The 19,626-nt window shown below is 37.1% G+C and overlaps 2 protein-coding genes across 7 annotated transcripts; one reads left to right on the top strand and one right to left on the bottom strand.

The window, feature by feature from the left end:
- Nucleotides 1-215: 215 nt before the first annotated feature.
- LOC115723667 (uncharacterized) lies at nucleotides 216-19,502 on the bottom strand. 5 transcript variants are annotated; one of them, XM_061107187.1, is made up of 5 exons: nucleotides 19,288-19,502; nucleotides 4,915-4,995; nucleotides 3,148-4,814; nucleotides 2,717-3,031; nucleotides 216-2,633 (listed from the first exon to the last, which is right to left on the bottom strand). In XM_061107187.1, exons 3-5 carry the CDS (start codon nucleotides 3,758-3,760, stop codon nucleotides 643-645), a joined length of 2,919 nt encoding a protein of 972 aa, XP_060963170.1. In that variant the 5' UTR covers nucleotides 3,761-4,814; nucleotides 4,915-4,995; nucleotides 19,288-19,502; the 3' UTR covers nucleotides 216-642. The 5 variants fall into 5 exon arrangements, 4 of the variants coding, with proteins under 4 accessions (XP_060963170.1, XP_060963169.1, XP_060963172.1 ...); XM_061107186.1 differs by lacking the exon at nucleotides 19,288-19,502 and adding an exon at nucleotides 10,112-10,306; XM_061107189.1 differs by lacking the exon at nucleotides 19,288-19,502 and adding an exon at nucleotides 10,112-10,306 and having other exon boundaries at nucleotides 4,915-4,975.
- Nucleotides 6,180-11,301, top strand: LOC115723659 (uncharacterized). Of its 2 annotated transcripts, none has more exons than XM_061107191.1 (6): nucleotides 6,180-6,356; nucleotides 6,439-6,500; nucleotides 7,021-7,115; nucleotides 7,642-7,755; nucleotides 7,965-8,030; nucleotides 8,119-11,301. In XM_061107191.1, the coding sequence occupies exons 1-6, from the start codon at nucleotides 6,241-6,243 to the stop codon at nucleotides 8,149-8,151; spliced, it is 486 nt and encodes a 161-aa protein (XP_060963174.1). In that variant the 5' UTR covers nucleotides 6,180-6,240; the 3' UTR covers nucleotides 8,152-11,301. The 2 variants fall into 2 exon arrangements, with proteins under 2 accessions (XP_060963174.1, XP_060963175.1); XM_061107192.1 differs by having other exon boundaries at nucleotides 6,332-6,356; nucleotides 7,032-7,115.
- Nucleotides 19,503-19,626: the final 124 nt, after the last annotated feature.

The following is a 19,626-nucleotide window of genomic DNA, read 5'->3' as shown; positions in this document are numbered from 1 at the left end:
TCAACAAGTGCTACAAAATTATACATAAATCTAGAAATAGATTATGTAGCATCTTTAATTGAACGATTTTCAACCGTCGTCAATGGGGTGCAATATATTGAAAGCTCTAATGTGTATAAGGTTTCTCTTGAGGAAGAGATGTTCGTCAACCGAATGAACATTAAAGAACTGTTAGAGGCTGACTGAGATGATGGAATGCAGGTGACTTTTCTTCCTTTTCTTTTTCTCTTTACTATTATTGTTGTATTATTTCTCATTAGTGCTACATTATGTAAATTAAATTAAAAATATTAAAAAAAAAATTGATTGTAGGAATACAAAGTTACTATAAAGGCAAAGATTTTTAGAATTGATACCACTTTTGGTTGGCATTATATGTCCTGCAAAACATGTTTGAGAAAGTGGAAAATGACAGCAAAACTGAGAAGATCTTCGTGGCTAAAAATCAAGGATCGCCATCTAATGCTAAGTCCGTAAATAAGATGTTCAAAAGCCTTTATAAGAGTAAAAAGAAGCAGCTTTCGGAGAATGCAGAGGCAGAGATTCCAGCGGCGCCGGTGAATTCAGAGGAGGGTGATGACGATTATCAATCAGATCATTTTGCCAATGATCCTATCTACGATAATATACCAGGATATGAAGCTAGGTCCTCCCTTCTCCTGGTATCATATTCATAATCATCTCATGCAACTCATGGACCATTTCATTTTTTGGCGTTAGTATTGCTCTTTCTTTCAAATATGTCGGGTCACTATAATTATGCAATAGTGAAGGGTAGATAGCTTCGACTATAGAATTCATGGGATGATTAGATGGTCTTCTGTAGATGTCTGAAGGAATTTTGATAAATTCCCTATCAATGTCATGATATAATGAACCATCCCCAATTTGCAACAACCATTTATCAAAAGAAGCTATTTTAGCAACCTCATCCTCATTGACATTTCCATTATAAAGCCTCATATTTTGCTTCAGCTCATATATTTTAAAAAATGGCCATAGGTATGATGAATTAAGAGATGCATCAACAATGTCAGCTCTTGTACCCTTTGGAACAACTGGCAATATTTGCCGAAAATCTCCGCCGCATATTATTGTAAGTCCTCCAAAAGGTTTGGTAGTGCTATTCTCATACCTTGTTCTTAGAATATCTCTTAAGGTCTTATCTAAAGCCTTAAAGCAATACTTATTTGCCATTGGTGCTTCATCCCAAATGATCAAAGAAGTCTGCATCAAGAGTTCAGCTAGTAGGGTGCCATGTCGAATTTCACATGTTGACTCAGTTGTAACCTCCAAGGGAATATGAAACCGTGAATGAGCGGTCCTGCCATTAGGCAATAATAAGGCTGTTATGCCTGAAGTTGCAACAGACAAGACTATCTTTGATTCTGATCTGAGCTTTGCAATTACTGTATTCCATAAAAATGTTTTTCCTGTACCACCATGTCCACTGATGAAAAATAATTTTCCTTCTTCATTCTCTACAGAATTCAGTATTGCTTCATAAGATATTTTTTGTGAAGGATTTAGAAGAGCAAATGATTTGTCATGGAGGATTTTCAATTGTTTTGTGTCATAATCCAATTCTTCATTGACCAATCTATTACATGTTTCTCTCATCAAAGATGAATTAGGCTGGGGCATTCCATCTATGTCTTTCAGACTTTTTCCCATTTTTTGCATGATACATTCAATTTCAAACAATGTGTATGCTTCAACTTGTTGATCATTTAGCTGAAGATCCTTCATCTTGAATCTTTTTCTTTGTAATGCAGTAATGTCTTCTGACAATATGGTGTAGTTTGATTTCCAAAGTTTTGTGACATCAGAAACCTGACAATTAATGAGGATTGTTACAAAAAGATGCCTTAATTTATTTCCAGTGGCCCAAAGTGCAGCTTCAGTCAAGCAGTCGATCCATTCTTTATCATCATCTAATAATCCGAGAGCATAACATGCACCTTTGAAAGTAGAATATGTGACTCCATTCACTGTTCTGATACTTTCGTAAGAAGTGCATCCTTTCACAAAATTTAGCATCATTCTCATGTAGAAGCGTTCTCCTGTTGAAGGGTGTGCAAAGTATATTCTTCCAATTGCAATACCTTGTTTTCTTCTTGTCCATATTTTATCTTTCGAATTCCAAACCCAACAGGTAGGGAAATCAGAATAAGTTAGCTCCCGAGCATCCTCGTTATTCTTGTTTGTCTTTAACAATTCAGTAAACTTTGTTTTGTCTACTCCAGGTGTGCCAAGAACATTTTCAGGGCACTTATCTTCTCCGAATATCACTGTATGCTCTCCAGGTAAATGGAATGGCAATCTTTCAACTAATGGCTTTCGATAATGTATGTCGAATTGGAAGATTCTCCAGCAAGCTTCAGTTGCTGAGATGTATCTGCAATCAAGATATGTTTTAATCTCGTCTATCCCTTCGGTGTTGTCGATTGATTCCACTGTTGCAGTTGTTCTATCAGACCCTTTATGGACATACTTAAAAAGATATTTTATGGATCTTGAGTAATTGCAAAGCTCAACATTAATATGTGCATCGAATTTGACTATTAAATTTCTATGGTAAGGGACAACGTAACGATTATCTAATAAGATATTCTTTTTCTCAACACGAATACCTGTAAAAAAAAACTTGTTTTTTTAATAAATTGATGAAATTAAGTATATTGTTATAAATTTTGTAATTATAATATTTAAGTACCTGTATCTCTTCTTTTATAGATTGGAAAGCTATCTGTGTCGATTGTAGTTTTATCATTGAATTTTTTTAGAAAATGTTTCGTGCACTTGTCTTTCATCATACATGGAGACTTTGTATTGAGCTTTCCACATGGTCCATGAATCATAAATTTTTTTACTGCATTATAGCCATCAGGGTCAACATTGATGTTTGGAATTTCTGCACTTATTATTTTATCAATATGTGCTGCTGAAGGATTTTTCACGGTTGGGTGCAAGAAAAGTAGTATGTGAGCATGAGGCAAACCTCTTTTTTGAAACTCAATTGTGTAGATACCTGTGACAACATGTAACAAAATTCATTGTTTAGTGATTTTGTTAAAAGTTTTTAGATAAGTGTTCTTATATACATATTTTATCAAAATGGTGGACATGATAACAAAGAGAACTTACATGCAATTATTTTTCCAAATGGTTGTTCTCGTTTGAGGTCTTGCATTAGCTGGTATAACTTTATATGAAAGACTCTGCATATGATATCAACTCGATTCTCATCATCTTTTTGTCCAATTAAATTGAGCATGTCTTGTATTTCTGGCCATTTTGGGTTGCAAGTGAAAGTCAAGAACAAATCAGGATATCCAGCCCATTTACAAATGGCCATGGCATCTTGATAATTTTGTGCTCTATATCGTGGTCCCCATGTATGTGATGAAGGAAGAATAATTGATTTCCCAACTTTTGTACAATCTGAATCACCTCGATGAATCGCGTCCATTAAACCAGAGTAAAGGTGAGTTCTTAGTTTATTTTGGTACTTTCGTACATAGTGAAATCTTTCCTCTTCAATTGCCATGTAAGAATCAACTATATATTGTTGCAACAGTCTCCCTGCTCGAAGTAGAGTGTGCCCCTCGTTTAATCTTTGTTGGAACCTGAAGGAATAATATTGCAACATTGTCAACTGTTTTGTTTCAGGAGTTATTTCTGTTACACCTCTGAAAGGTATTCGAAGTCTGTATCCATCTTCACCATAAGGGTGTATCAATGGGTATGTCATGGACATGAAGCTTGGATGTAAATCTGTTATTCTTTTAAGTCCATTAGTTCGGTGCTCTACAATGACATCGCGTTCGTAGTTTGCTTCAATCACCCACTATTAACCCTGCTACTTCAGAAATTGTTGGCATATTGTATTGACGACCATCGCTAGCTCTATTTTGTAGAAGTCGTAAGCGTAATGTGGCTTCTGGTTGTTCTTTGTATTTATCCCTCACTATTCTAGAAGATTTGACCAAAGTATTGTGTTGGTCTAACATTTTAGATAACTCGACAACTATTTCGTTGTCAATTTCTGTCTTTTTTTCTGGGTTTAGCAACGTGTTTATTCTATTATCAATCTCATTTTCCGTGTCATATATATAGAACTGAGCAAATTGTGGACGTTTCCCATCTTCTGGCTATAACGAACCAATGTGGTGATAATTTTGACCGCTCATTCGAAAAATATAAGGACCTTTTGATTGATTAATTGATCCGTCAATTCGGCCTCCCATTGATGTGAATGCAAACATGGAGTTGTATACCCTTATATTTTTGCGGAATTTAATGCCTTTTTGTCCAGAGTTCTCTCCTAGGAGATATTTAAGTAATGGGGGTGGTTCTGTCAATAATGGTATTTGTACGCGTCCTTTCATACAACAAAATGAGAATTTGGGATTCCGAGTATTTTGTAATTTTTTGGTTCGTTCCTCATACCATAGAATGGCGGCTAAAGGATTCCACGCTGTATTCCAATTAGCTGTTAAATTTTGTTAAAGTGAATATTGTAATTTTATAAAATTATTATGCTACCATGGTTTTCTTGATTTTGGATATTTTGAAGGACTTGGTTGTCAATTCCATCATTTGCGTCATCATCATTATATGGATTAATAACTATTTAGTAAATATTAAAATAGTTAGATAAGGGTGAAATAATAACTTATTATCAAGTGTGTAGATATATAATTTTTGGGAAGAATTACCTTTTTGTGAGTTGGCATTTAATGGACAATTTACGGACGTATGTGTGTCTTCATTGAGAGAGGGGCACACTCTTGTTACTTCTCCATGTTTTGCTGGACAATTATTATTTTAAAAAAATAAAGCAGGTTAGTAGTCGAAAATTTAGAAAGATGAATATTAACTAACAATACCAATTTTTTTATATGAATATACCGATCTGAAGTCGACGTTTTTTGGTCGTTGGTTGTCTGTGTCTATTATCCACTCCTTGATTCTGTTGCAGAAGATTGAAAACTTAAGTATAGTACAAAAATGTTGTTATTTCATAATAAAAGTTAATTATTTTGATTGATATATAATATGAATAACAATTTTAATATCAATGATGTCATTACCTTTTGATTGAAGTAATTAAATGTGATATGAAATTTTGTCTAACTTCATAGATTTTGTGAAATAGATCACAATTTCTAACATCAAAGTAATTCTTTTTCTTAAATCATATTTGTATCGATTGTAGGTAGTAGTCACTTTTCGCTTGAATCTTGCATACTTGCATATCTTCTTTTGGAGAACACTAAGTTATCGGTTATTGTTGGAGATAGGACCCTTAAGGAATATTTCTTGACTTGCAATTTTATTTTTCTATCTTGTAGAGAATGACAGCAATATGCACGTATTACACATCTAATGATTTTCGTGGCAATTCCATTAATTATTAATTTTTATTTTATTGTTGGGATTTCCAAGGGTTTCAGCAAAACTGAGAAGATCTTCGTGGCTAAAAATCAAGACCAAGAACAAAATCAAAATCGAAATCCAATATCAAAGAAACCAAGCCGAGCAACCCGCCCGAACCCGAACTAGTGAACCCGCAAAAAAAATTTTTTAAAAAAGTTTCGGGCGGGTTGGGTTCAACCCGGTACCCTTCGGGTGGGTTGGCGGGTTGAGATTTTAGGGGTACCGGGTTTCGGGTTGAACCCGCGAACCCGCCCGCCAACCCGGTTTATAAATATATTATATATATTAATTCTTTTATTACTCTTTTTATATATATATATAATATGGACTTTAGATTTTTATGGACTATGGATATTGGATATGGATGTATTTTGAAATATTTTAGTTTTCACTTTTATCATGATTCAAGAACATGAATATGAAGTTTGATTTGAATCTTTGATAAATAGGTTGTTTGTTTGTTGGTTGGATTGATTATGTATTTTTTTCTTCAATAATAGATACTATGAACAAATTGTTATATTATATATGCTTAATTTAATAAAAAAAAAAATAAAAAAAATAATTATTTGAATAAAAAATTAATTTTTTTTAAAGAGTTGACCGAGTTGATTGAGTTGACCGGGTCAACCCGCCAACCCGCTAAACCCGACCAACCCCAACCCGCCAACCCGTGACCCGCCAACCCGCCAACCCGCCAACCCATGCCCTATTCGGGTTCGGGTTCGGTTTCAATTTTTTGAACCCGAAACCCGTGAACCCGAAACCCGCCAACCCGAAACCCGGTAAACCCGCCCGATGTTCAGCCCTAGATGGTATGATTTCCCTCATCATGGAGTCAAGGGAAATGTTGCAGGGGTCATTGTTGGAGAGTATGATCTAAGCCGCCGTGTATTTATGGTGTTATATCGCATGTAAATTTCTCCTCCATAATGTGATTTTTCATTATTTCATTAGTGTCTTTTTTCTTAATCATGGGAATTCTTTCTTTTGCAGATCATCCAATAGGGATCCAAGGGCTCGTGCTGCTGACAGCCTCAGTGTAAATGACCATGGAGGTGGGCTCTATTTCGCCCTGTAATTTGTTTTCAGCCTTTTATTTGAAATAATAATTTATGTCGGGAGGTTGGTCCTATATCTTCTTTTCTCACAATTTCAATATAGCTACTTATGGATGGGATTTTTGAGGGTTAACGGATGTTGAATTTGATCATTCTAAGCACATAGAAGGGGGCATAAGCAAAATTAGTATGAAAGAGTTGAGGGCCAATTTTTAAGCACCAGGAGTTTTGGAGCTTGTTCTCTTGATGTGTATAGTAAAAGAATTAAATTTATATCAACCGATATTCCAACCTACATGTATTGCAGATTATTTTTAACGAAATAGTTACATTATATTAAGCAATAATTTTACTTTAAATTATTTCTTTTAACCACTGATACTTTGAATTACTCTTCTTTATTTAGAACAATATCCATGATCAATAATAAGTAGGAGATATGGTAGCTGGTATTTTCTTTTCAGATAGTTTGAAATTCTAGTTTTCTTACACATTTGTTCACTAACTTTGTTTGTAGTTCTTTTGCAGGAAAAGAAGTTGCTTGACTTGCCTATGTTGTTAGATATATGCGCACTATATGGTCATGAAAATGAAGAGTTGACCAGGGTTTTGGTAAGTAGATGTCATAGATGGTTGCGTGCTTTTTGTCTTAGTAGTTTCATAAGCTGATCCATTTCCCTCCCTTTTTTTATTATTATTTTTGGCTGGAAGAGTTGTAGATTGGCTGTGTTGAGGGGTTGAGAGTAGGATTAGAAAGGACCTGCCTATACCTATGAAGAGTAAAGTGTGTGACACAGAATTCTGATGAAAGTCAACATAAAGAGAGAATTTTTTTTTTGAAATGTTTGATCTTTCTTTTTATGTAGTTAAGTAGCAGTCATACTTGCACCTTTGGCTAATTGGTCATTTAACTGCACTATTGAATAGATAGTTATGTTTATAAGATTTGTTCAAAATGCAACATAGTATCTACACACTTAAGTAATTTGCACATTCATATATTACAATTTTTTTTTCTTACTCATCAAACCAATACATTACATGCTTTTGTGTGGTACTCGCTGTTTTGGCTAATTAATCATTTAAGTTTTAAACTAATATTCTTACTCTTTCTTGTACTAATCTCCTTCCTCTTTAGGTGAGGAATGCTTTAAATGCCCAACCTATTATTCATGAAAATTTGGCTTCAGTAGTGTCACAGTTTCTGAGCATTACTCACACAATGCATCAACGTTGCAGCACATCCCTGGAGGTATTTTAGTGATGTTTAAGTTTCTATAACAAGTATTATAATTGAGAGTAAGGTTCATATTCTTGTTTTGATAGAACATGCTCATTTGGTTTGGTTGTTTTTTATATGGTACATAGCTTTATATACATATCAAATCCCCTTAACTTCTCTTTAGTACCTATTCACTCTTTTTCATTTGAAATAATATAATAATATGACACAATGTACAGGTTTTGTTCTCTTCGGGCAGTCATGGAGACCCTGGATCTAGTCGTCTTCATGTTGATATGCAGGAGGTGAGTTGCTTTCTGTACCTGGCTTAGTTTAATATGTCTGTTTAAATGCAGTGCTTTCAGTCTTTTAATTTTTATAAATATTAAATAGGTAATGGATTTCATCAATGATGCGATTGTATAAATGGACGCATTTGTTGGTGCATACAAACCGGCGTCTTTATTCTTTTCAAACCCTGTTGAAATAAGCTATGCAATGAAGTAAATTATGCATTATCCAGTTGTGTTACTGCTGCTATTTCTGGATGGAGTGTCACACGATGAGCGAGTGGAATTTATTATGAAGAAAAAGATGTATCTCTGTGTGTGTACAAAGAGAGGAATTGATAGTACTTGTGTAACGACCGCTCTAGTAATGTGGATTAGTAAAGGCAATTAGCACTAATTTTTATTATTTTATTATTATTTGTGAATAAATTTTAATGTGGACCCCAATATTTAGAAATAAATATTAGAGTTATAATTTCTCAATTTCGGAGATTTTATTAAACTCTAGGAGTATTATTTAGCTTATATGTGAAATATGTTAATTTTGTAATTTTTTGCTTGGCGACAACGGAAAATGCGATGGATGGCTAGATTGATCACATGGGTAAGTTTAGAACCCTATTCTATAGTGGGAAATATTTTAGAGAAAATAGATTATCGGGATTGAGCGGGGTTATGGATTTTGACCATTTTACCCCTAGCTTTAGAAATACCCTAGTTTTAAGTCTAAAGGGCATTTTAGACATTTTGTTTAATGGTGGATAGGTGGCTGCCATGAGTGAGTGACACCTAGCATATTACTTTTCAGCAAGAAATAATTGGGAACCCTTTTCTTTTGAGAAATTAAGAGATAGAGAAGAAAAATTGGAAAAATTGAATTATCTCTTGAACTCTCTCTCTCTTGCTTTCGGCTGGGACAAACCAAGGACCAAACCAGAATTTTCTTCTCTTTTCATTGGGATTTAGCAAGGAATCAAGGAGGATTTAACCAAGGTAACCTTAGTTGCTCTCTAGTTATGTTTTTTTCTCAAGTTTTGCTTAGTTTCAAGAGATGATTTGTTAGGTTAGTGGCTGTTAGGTTTTGAAATGATTTGGGTTTAGTTGTTATGCTCTATATTGATTGATTTAAGGTTCTAGCTGCTGGTTTTGATGCTTGATTATGATTCTAAGCAAGCTTTGAGCTTTAATGGCATAATTTGATTTGTTGGTTTGTTCTGTGATTTATTGGTTAGAAATGGATGTTTATGCATTGTATAGGTATACTGGAGAGTTTGGTAAGGTTTGGGATTGAATTGAATTAAGGGGGATGATTTTTGGGTTCCCGGCGAGAAGCCGAGATTCGGTTCACGGGAGACCGGTACCAAGGTCGGCCGGTTGGTGACCTGTATCCGGATTAGGTTGGGAGCCGATGCACTTTGTTGGGGAATTTCCAGAACCCTAGTTTTGGCCAATTTTGAGATATTTAGGGTATTGCCATGAGGTTTATAGATAGGGAAACTTTTAGTTTCAAGTTTAAGTCCCGGAAAGTGATTTAGCGAGTCACTCATCTGTATTACTATTATTGTGATTAGGACATCCATCTAGCACGTGAATTCCGTTCAGGTCGGCCAGCACACTTGAATTCGGAAAACAGGTAAGAACTGTGTATAATATATGATGTGATTATCTGAATGTGTGTATATGTGTTTATATATGCATGCTTTAATTATGTTAAGCACTACCAACACTTGTATGAATAAGTTATAGAGTGCATTGGTATAGTGATTATTGTGATTGTGAGTACGATACAGTGATACCAACACAAGCATGGGAAAATGCTAAGGTGTGTGGTACATCACTCAGTGTTACTCAGTAATCGGGATAAACCCTACCAACACTCGTACAGTGAGGTACGATGTGTATGTGGTATAGTGGTTGTACCCTGGTATTGAACGTTCATTCTCATCTGTTAAGCTCTGTGGATAGGTGTATGGGCGCCTATTCACAGGTCGGAATTTATATGGTATGTTATATGCATTTCTTACTGAGTCTGTTGACTCACAGTTTCTGCTTCCATGTGTAGGTAAAGGAAAGGCGAAGGCTGAACAAGAATGAACCTGAGCTCGGGTGAGATTGTACATGTCAAGCGGCGCGACCTGGAGTGTTCGGTCTCGGGACATCTGGGAGTTGTATTTTGAAAGTCGCTGTGCGACCTGAAAATTATGTATTTTGAAATGTAAAGTTTAAACAATAAATTTTACAAAGTTTGAAATCGGGATCCCGGAATTTGTAAATATTATATTATATTACAAAGTTTAATAATTAAAGCAAAACTTTTAATTTAACACGTTTTTCAAGAAATTTCTTTGATTAGCAAAGATTGCACAATAATTGAAAAAGCACTGTAGCGTGCCTTAGCATTAGGGCGTTACAATTTTGGTATCAGAGCCGCCAGGTTTGTCTACCGAAGCTTGCTATGACATGTACAATCTTCATCAGAGAAAGCTCGGTTCACGGATCAGTAAGCCCGTACTTGTTTAGTATTTTAAATAAATGTGAATGTGAAAGCATGATAGGAAGCATATTAGATTTTAAGTAATTATTTATAAAAAAAAAAAAGTGTGTTGCCTTTTAAGTCTTTAAAGAGCGGTGTTAAGTTTTGATCGCTGTCTAACCTGCTTGGCTTATGGATTCGCAGGCTAAGTCCTATTAAATGGACGCCCCGCAAAATACAAGAAGTCAGGGTGGCATGGTTGAGACCGGAGGCGGTCAGGGGAATCCTCAAAATCCTCGTGGTCGCGACCGTGGCCGTGGCAGAGCTCAGGGTGGTCGCCCTGTAAATCCACCTCAAGCTCCTCCTGATTGGGAGCAAAGATTTGCTGAGATGCAAGATAGAATCCGCCAGCAAGATGAAGAGATCCAAAGGTTGAGGCAGCAGGGTCCTCCTGCCGTGCCTCCTCAAGTGGTTTAGGCTGTTGCAGTTCCTGCGGTGCCAGCAGAACAACCTGTTGTTGGCAACCGTATGGAGCCGTTGTATGAAAGATTCCGGATACAGGCACCTCCAGTATTTCTGGGAGGCCCTGATGTGATGAAGGCCGAGCAGTGGCTTTCAGTGATTGAACGCATCCTTAATTTTATGGGAGTGGTTGGAAATGACCGGGTGATCTGCGCCACTTTCCAGTTTCAGGAAGATGCTCTCGTGTGGTGGGAGTTGATAACCCTCACTCGGGACGTCACGCTGATGACCTGGGAAGAATTTAAGGAGTTATTTAACTCCAAGTATTACAACGAAGCAGTCCGCAGTGCAAAGCGGAAAGAGTTCACTGATTTAGTTTAGACTGAGGGAATGTCAGTCACTGAATACACGACGAAGTTTGATCGGTTGGCTAAGTTGGCAGCAGGAATTGTGCCCACTGACTTCAGTAAGAAAGAAAAATACTTAGCGGGTTTGAGTGAAAAGATCCGGCATGATCTGGTTATTACTACTGCCGAAGCAACCACGTATGCGGAGATGGTTGAGAAGGCTTTGAGAGCCGAGGGTGCAGTGAAATTTCTTCAGGAGCCCCGGGTGACTCCGAGTGTTGGTGGAACCCCCACTGTTCCTACTCCTGTTTATGGTAGGGATAGTGGTGACTCCACCACTGAGCAGAAAAGAAAAGTTTTTCCAGCTTCTGGTGGCTCGGGGCAAAGCAAGCGGTTCTGTGGGAACCAAGGCAGAGGAGGACGCCGTGGTTACTCTTATCCTGAGTGTCCAAGGTGCAAGAAACATCATCCGGGAGAATGTAACCGGAAGACATGCTTCCTGTGTGGCATGGTGGGGCATTTCAAGAAAGATTGCCCCCAGGCAAAGAAAGAGGAGCCGAAAGCTGAGGTGAAACCGGTTCCTGCTCGTGTGTTTGCCATTACCCAAGCTGATGCTGCAGCCAGTCCTTCTGTCGTGACAGGTCAGCTTCCCGTCAACAACTTGTTATTTACAGTATTATTTGACTCGGGAGCTACACGTTCATATGTGGCTACAAGAGTGATTGACCTTTTGGGTAGGCCTTGTGATATTTTAGAAAGAGGGTTTGGAACCCTAATGCCTAGCGGGGAATTGGTTATCTCTAATAGGCGCATTAGGTCTATGCCGATTAGGATCGAAGATAGGGAATTGAGTACTGACCTCATAGAATTGAAATTAACTGAGTTTGATATTATACTGGGAATGGATTTTCTATCCAAGTATTCGGCCAGTATAGATTGTAGGCGTAAAATGGTGACTTTTCAGCTGGAAGGTGAAGATCTATTTGTTTATGTTGGATCAGTTCAGGGGTCTCGGATCCCGGTTATTTCTGTGCTGAGGGCTAGGGATTTACTATGCAATGGTTGTGTAGGATTTCTAGCAGTGGTATTTGACTCCAGCAGACCTGAAACATTTGGGCCTGAGGTAGTCCGGGTGGTGAAAGATTTTCTTGATGTGTTTCCCGAGGAGTTGCCGCGATTGCCGCCACAGCGAGAGATTGACTTTGTAATTGATTTGGCACCTGGAGTCGAACCTGTTTCTAAAGCTCCATATAGGATGGCTCCAGCGGAACTCAAGGAGCTTAAGTTACAACTTCAGGGGATGCTTGACATTGGGTTTATTCGACCCAGTGTATCGCCCTGGGGAGCTCCGGTTCTTTTTGTGAAAAAGAAAGATGGTTCCCTCAGAATGTGTATTGATTATCGGGAACTAAACAAGCTGACGATTAAGAACAAGTACCCGTTGCCCAGGATCGATGATCTGTTCGATCAGCTTCAGGGAAAGACAGTGTTTTCGAAGATTGATTTACGGTCGGGTTATCATCAACTCAGAATTCGGGAGGAGGACATACCGAAGACTGCTTTTAGAACCAAATATGGGCACTATGAGTTTCTGGTAATGTCGTTCGGATTGACTAATGCTCCTGCGGCCTTTATGGATCTTATGAATAGGGTATTCAAGGATTTCCTCGATAACTGCGTTATAGTGTTTATCGATGACATTCTTGTATACTCTCAGTCAGAAGAGGAGCACGAGCATCATCTTCGAATGGTGTTACAGCGACTTAGGGATCACAAGCTGTATGCTAAGTTCAAAAAATGCGAATTCTTGTTGTCCGAGGTGTCCTTTCTGGGTCATATTGTTGGGAAGAATGGAATTATGGTCGATCCAAACAAGGTAGAATCAGTGAAGAATTGGCCGAGGCCCAAGTCTGTGACGGAAGTTCGAAGTTTTCTCGGGTTAGCAGGGTATTATCGACGTTTCGTCGAAGGATTTTCTAAACTTTCTATGCCCCTAACCGAATTGACCAAGAAAAATCAGAGATTTGTGTGGTCAGATAAGTGTGAGTCAAGCTTTCAAGAGTTGAAGCAACGTTTGATAACAGCTCCGGTGTTAGCTTTGCCATCAGATCAAGAGAAATTCGTTGTTTATTGTGATGCATCCAGACAGGGTCTGAAATGTGTTCTGATGTAAGCTGACAGAGTCATAGCCTATGCCTCTCGTCAACTGAAGGATTATGAGCAGCATTACCCAACTCATGATTTAGAGCTCGCTGCTGTGGTTTTTGCTTTAAAGATTTGGCGACATTATCTTTACGGTGAAAAGTGTGAGATTTATACTGATCATAAGAGTCTTAAATACTTTTTCACCCAGAAAGATCTGAATATGAGGCAGAGAAGGTGGTTGGAGTTAGTTAAAGACTACGATTGTGAAATACTGTATCACCCCGGGAAAGCCAATGTTGTGGCTGATGCTCTAAGCAGAAAAGGTCCCGGTCAAGTGTGTACAACGGTTATGATAGCCCCTCAACTAGCCTCGGAAATGGTTAGTGCAGGAATTGAGTTCGTGGTCGGGAAGTTACATAATTTAACACTCCAATCTGATCTGTTGGAGAGAATCAGAAAGGCACAACTGGAAGATCCCGAGCTAGTTAAAGTTCGAGACGAAGTAGTGGCTGGTCGGCCTAGAGGCTTTTCAGTCTCGAGCAGTGGAATGTTGTTATATAAAGCTCGAGTTTGTGTTCCTAGTGTTAATGAGCTTAAGAAAGAGATACTTGATGAAGCTCACACCACGCCTTATTCGTTGCATCCGGGAACCACCAAGATATATCAGGTTTTGAAACCCTACTTCTGGTGGTATGGGATGAAAAGAGATGTGGTGGACTATGTGTCCAAGTGTTTAACCTGCCAGCAGATTAAGGCTGAACATCAGAGGCCGACAGGGTTATTGCAACCTTTAGTCCTTCCAGAATGGAAGTTGGAGGACATCGCAATGGACTTTATAACTGGTTTACCTAGAACTACATGGATGTATGATTCTGTATGGGTCATCGTGGACAGATTCACAAAATCGGCTCACATTCTACCAGTGAAAGTTACCTATTCAGTGGATCAGTATGCTGAATTGTATGTGAAGGAGATAGTTCGTCTCCACGGAGCCCCTAAATCTATTGTGTCAGATAGGGATCCAAAGTTCACATCGAAATTTTGGGTGAGTCTTCAGAAGGCTATGGGTACCAAGTTAAAGTTTAGTACAGCCTTTCACCCTCAGACTGATGGTCAGTCAGAAAGAACTATCCAGATCTTGGAAGACTTGCTGCGAGCCTGTGTCATGGACTTTGAGGGTTCATGGAGTAAGTACTTGCCTTTAATTGAATTCTCCTACAACAACAGCTACCAAAGTACAATAGGGATGGCTCCCTATGAGATGTTATATGGTAGAAAATGTCATTCTCCTATTCATTGGGACGAGACAGGAGAAAGGAAGTACCTGGGTCCAGAGTTAGTGCAGAGGACCAATGAAGCTATTGATAAGATCAAGGCTCGGATGCTTGCTTCTCAAAGCAGGCAGAAAAGTTATGCTGATCCGAAGCGCAGAGATGTTACATTTCAGGCAGGGGAACATGTTTTCCTGCGGGTTTCACCAATGAAGGGTATTAGGCGCTTCGGGAAGAAGGGTAAGTTAAGCCCTAGGTTCATTGGGCCATTTCAGATACTCGAGAAGGTCGGGCAGGTAGCGTATCGGCTAGCCTTACCACCAGCTTTATCAGCTGTTCATGACGTATTTCACATCTCTATGTTAAGGAAATACGTGTCAGACCCGACTCATGTCTTGAGTTATGAAGCCCTTGAACTACAACAAGACTTATCCTATGAAGAGCAACCTGTTCAGATTTTGGATAGGAAGGAAAAAGTTCTTCGCAACAAGACTATTGCACTAGTTAAGGTGCTCTGGAGGAACAGTAAGGTGGAAGAAGCCACCTGGGAATTGGAGTCAGATATGAGGACTCAACATCCAGAGCTATTCAGGTTAGATTTTGGGGACGAAATCCTATTAACGGGGGGATAATTGTAATGACCGCTCTAGTAATGTGGATTAGTAAAGGCAATTAGCACTAATTTTTATTATTTTATTATTATTTGTGAATAAATTTTAATGTGGACCCCAATATTTAGAAATAAATATTAGAGTTATAATTTCTCAATTTCGGAGATTTTATTAAACTCTAGGAGTATTATTTAGCTTATATGTGAAATATGTTAATTTTGTAATTTTTTGCTTGGCGACAACGGAAAATGCGATGGATGGCTAGATTGATCACATGGGTAAGTTTAGAACCCTATTCTATAGTGGGAAATATTTTAGAGAAAATAGATTATCGGGATTGAGCGGGGTTATGGATTTTGACCATTTTACCCCTAGCTTTAGAAATACCCTAGTTTTAAGTCTAAAGGGCATTTTAGACATTTTGTTTAATGGTGGATAGGTGGCTGCCATGAGTGAGTGACACCTAGCATATTACTTTTCAGCAAGAAATAATTGGGAACCCTTTTCTTTTGAGAAATTAAGAGATAGAGAAGAAAAATTGGAAAAATTGAATTATCTCTTGAACTCTCTCTCTCTTGCTTTCGGCTGGGACAAACCAAGGACCAAACCAGAATTTTCTTCTCTTTTCATTGGGATTTAGCAAGGAATCAAGGAGGATTTAACCAAGGTAACCTTAATTGCTCTCTAGTTATGTTTTTTTCTCAAGTTTTGCTTAGTTTCAAGAGGTGATTTGTTAGGTTAGTGGCTGTTAGGTTTAGAAATGATTTGGGTTTAGTTGTTATGCTCTATATTGATTGATTTAAGGTTCTAGCTGCTTGTTTTGATGCTTGATTATGATTCTAAGCAAGCTTTGAGCTTTAATGGCATAATTTGATTTGTTGGTTTGTTCTGTGATTTATTGGTTGGAAATGGATGTTTATGCATTGTATAGGTATACTGGAGAGTTTGGTAAGGTTTGGGATTGAATTGAATTAAGGGGGATGATTTTTGGGTTCCCAGCAGCAGAACCGGAATTCCGGTTCTGGGAGACCAGTACCAACCGGTCGACCGGTTGGTGACCCAGAACCGGATTGCCGGTTGGGAACCGGTCTGCCTGTTGGGGGAATTTCCAGAACCCTAGTTTTGGCCAATTTTGAGATATTTAGGGTATTGCCATGAGGTTTATAGATAGGGAAACTTTTAGTTTCAAGTTTAAGTCCCGGAAAGTGATTTAGCGAGTCACTCATCTGTATTACTATTATTGTGATTAGGACATCCATCTAGCACGTGAATTCCGTTCAGGTCGGCCAGCACACTTGAATTCGGAAAACAGGTAAGAACTGTGTATAATATATGATGTGATTATCTGAATGTGTGTATATGTGTTTATATATGCATGCTTGAATTATGTTAAGCACTACCAACACTTGTATGAATAAGTTATAGAGTGCATTGGTATAGTGATTATTGTGATTGTAAGTACGATACAGTGATACCAACACAAGCATGGGAAAATGCTAAGGTGTGTGGTACATCACTCAGTGTTACTCAGTAATCGGGATAAACCCTACCAACACTCGTACAGTGAGGTACGATGTGTATGTGGTATAGTGGTTGTACCCTGGTATTGAACGTTCATTCTCATATGTTAAGCTCTGTGGATAGGTGTATGGGCGCCTATTCACAGGTCGGAATTTATATAGTATGTTATATGCATTTCTTACTGAGTCTGTTGACTCACAGTTTCTGCTTCCATGTGTAGGTAAAGGAAAGGCGAAGGCTGAACAAGAATGAACCTGAGCTCGGGTGAGATTGTACATGTCAAGCGGCGCGACCTGGAGTGTTCGGTCTCGGGACATCTGGGAGTTGTATTTTGAAAGTCGATGTGCGACCTGAAAATTATGTATTTTGAAATGTAAAGTTTAAACAGTAAATTTTACAAAGTTTGAAATCGGGATCCCGGAATTTGTAAATATTATATTATATTACAAAGTTTAATAATTAAAGTAAAAGTTTTAATTTAACACGTTTTTCAAGAAATGTTTTTGATTAGCAAAGATTGCAGAATAATTGAAAAAGCACTGTAGCGTGCCTTAGCATTAGGGCGTTACAACTTGTAACGTTTTGATATGAACTGAGCTAGCCGATGAATAAATGTAATAGGACAGTAGCGAAACAGAGAAATAGTAAGGACTAAATGTAGACAATATGTAAAACTTGTGTATGCTACGGCAGCAAGAGAATTGCAGAGACAGTTGTAAATCTTTTTACTCATTTTATTCATTCATACTATATATATAAACATAAAAGTTAAACAAAAACTAATTTTACACATAAAAAAAACACAAAAAATAAACCCACATATGTCAACCTACGTACTCAACTTAAAAAAACTCACTTTCCACTATAAATATAATATATATTTCACTAAACACTGAGAATAGATCATATACCTCTCCTTCTACTTTATATTGTTACCAATATTAATATGTTTAATTTCAACTTTTAGAATAGATCTAATTTATTTTTTATAATAGAGTATAATTGTTAGTGTATTAATTTATATTTTTTATAAATTGTGTATACAGTCAGCAAATATGAGAAGATCTTCTTTTTTCTGATGTACGGAGAACTCTAAGTATGAGGAGATCTTCTTTTTCTGATGTACAGAGAACTCAAAGCATGAGATATACACCGATATCACCAAATCATCTTCATCATCACTTTGAGTTTAACGATGTACAAAGACCAAGAGAACAAAAGAAAAAAATTAGGAACGCTTAAAGAAATTAAAGGAGCCGTAAATAAGATGTTCAAAAGCCTTTTTAAGAGTAAAAAAAAGCAGCTTTCGGAGAATGCAGAGGCGGAGATTCCAGCAGCGCCGGTGAATTCAGAGGCGGGTGATGACGATTATCAATCCGATCATTTTGCTAATGATCCTATCTACGATAATATACCAGGATATGAAGAAGAAGAGAGTTTTGAATTTATTACACCTAGGAATCTTGACAACGAAAATGATAACCAAAACAGGATCATTTTAATTATCATTTTCGTTGTCAAGATTCCTAGGAGTAATAAATTCAAAACTATCTTCTTCTTCATATCTTGGTATATTATCGTAGATAGGATCATTAGCAAAATGATCTGATTGATAATCGTCATCACCCGCCTCTGAATTCACCGGCGCCGCTGGAATCTCCGCCTCTGCATTCTCGGAAAGCTGCTTCTTTTTACTCTTAAAAAGGCTTTTGAACATCTTTTTTACGACTCCTTTAATTTCTTTAAGCGCTCCTAATTTTTTATTTTGTTCTTTTGGTCTTTGTACATCATTAAACTCAAAGTGATGATGAAGATGATTTAGTGATATCGATGTATATCTCATGCTTTGAATTCTCTGTACATCAGAAAAAAAAGATCTCCTCATACTTAGAGTTCTCCGTACATCAGAAAAAGAAAATCTTCTCATATTTGCTGATATGTATACACAATTTATAAAAAAATATAAATTAATATACTAACAATTATACTCTATTATAAAAAATAAATTAGATCTATTTTAAAAGTTGTCATTAAACATATCAATATTGGTAACAATATACAGTAGGAGGAGAGGTATATGATCTATTCTCAGTATTTAATGAAATATATATTATATTTATAGTGGAAAGTGAGTTTTTTTAAGTTGAGTACTACGTTGATTATATGGGTTTATTTTCTGTGTTTTTTTTATGTGTAAAATTAGTTTTTGTTTAATTTTTATGTTTACATATATATATATATATATATAGTATGAATGAACAAAATGAGTCAAAAGATTTACCCTTGTTGTCGCTTGGTGTACTCTGCGAGAGTGGTCGGGGAGTTTCCTTCAATCGTGGTCGTCGACAGCGATTAGGGCTTAGACTTAGGCTTCAACTGTAAATATTTGAAATTAAAAGAAAAATTGAGATAAAGAGAAAATAGAGAAAGAGAGAGTCTTACTGCTCGCGGTTAGGGCAACGGCAAAGGCAGAGACTTAAGATCTTTGGGGTTTGAATGTCTTGACGAGAGATGAGAGTTTGTGTTGATCTGTATTGGCACTGGTTTTGGATGATATTCTTGGGCTTCTAAACTATGTATATATACTAGTTGTTGTTCTTGTCCTTTTCATTTCTACTACTTTCATAAATGTTACTTTTTTATATATATGTATATATATATATGAGTGACTATTCAATGGTTATATTTTTATTGTAATTATATGGTTACATTTTTTTTTTACCTGTAATAGAAGATTACCAATAGGTAAAAATTTCATTTTTAGAATTAATTAATTATAAT

Source organism: Cannabis sativa, chromosome X (genome assembly GCF_029168945.1).
Source record: "Cannabis sativa cultivar Pink pepper isolate KNU-18-1 chromosome X, ASM2916894v1, whole genome shotgun sequence".
Taxonomy (NCBI): Eukaryota; Viridiplantae; Streptophyta; class Magnoliopsida; order Rosales; family Cannabaceae; genus Cannabis; species Cannabis sativa.
This window is presented reverse-complemented; position numbering and strand designations above follow the sequence as displayed.

Bases quoted from the DNA above. Each gene is read 5' to 3' on its own strand.
- LOC115723667 (XM_061107187.1), bottom strand. From the start codon at position 3,760: ATGTCCATGACATACCCATTGATACACCCTTATGGTGAAGATGGATAC. The intron at 3,032-3,147 runs GTAAGTTCTCTT...ATGTTGTCACAG, and splicing joins ATTTGGAAAAATAATTGCAT to GTATCTACACAATTGAGTTT. The intron at 2,634-2,716 runs GTACTTAAATAT...TTTTTTTTACAG, and splicing joins CTATAAAAGAAGAGATACAG to GTATTCGTGTTGAGAAAAAG.
- LOC115723659 (XM_061107191.1), top strand. From the start codon at position 6,241: ATGTTCAGCCCTAGATGGTATGATTTCCCTCATCATGGAGTCAAGGGA. The intron at 6,357-6,438 runs GTAAATTTCTCC...TTTCTTTTGCAG, and splicing joins TTTATGGTGTTATATCGCAT to ATCATCCAATAGGGATCCAA. The intron at 8,031-8,118 runs GTGAGTTGCTTT...AATATTAAATAG, and splicing joins TTCATGTTGATATGCAGGAG to GTAATGGATTTCATCAATGA.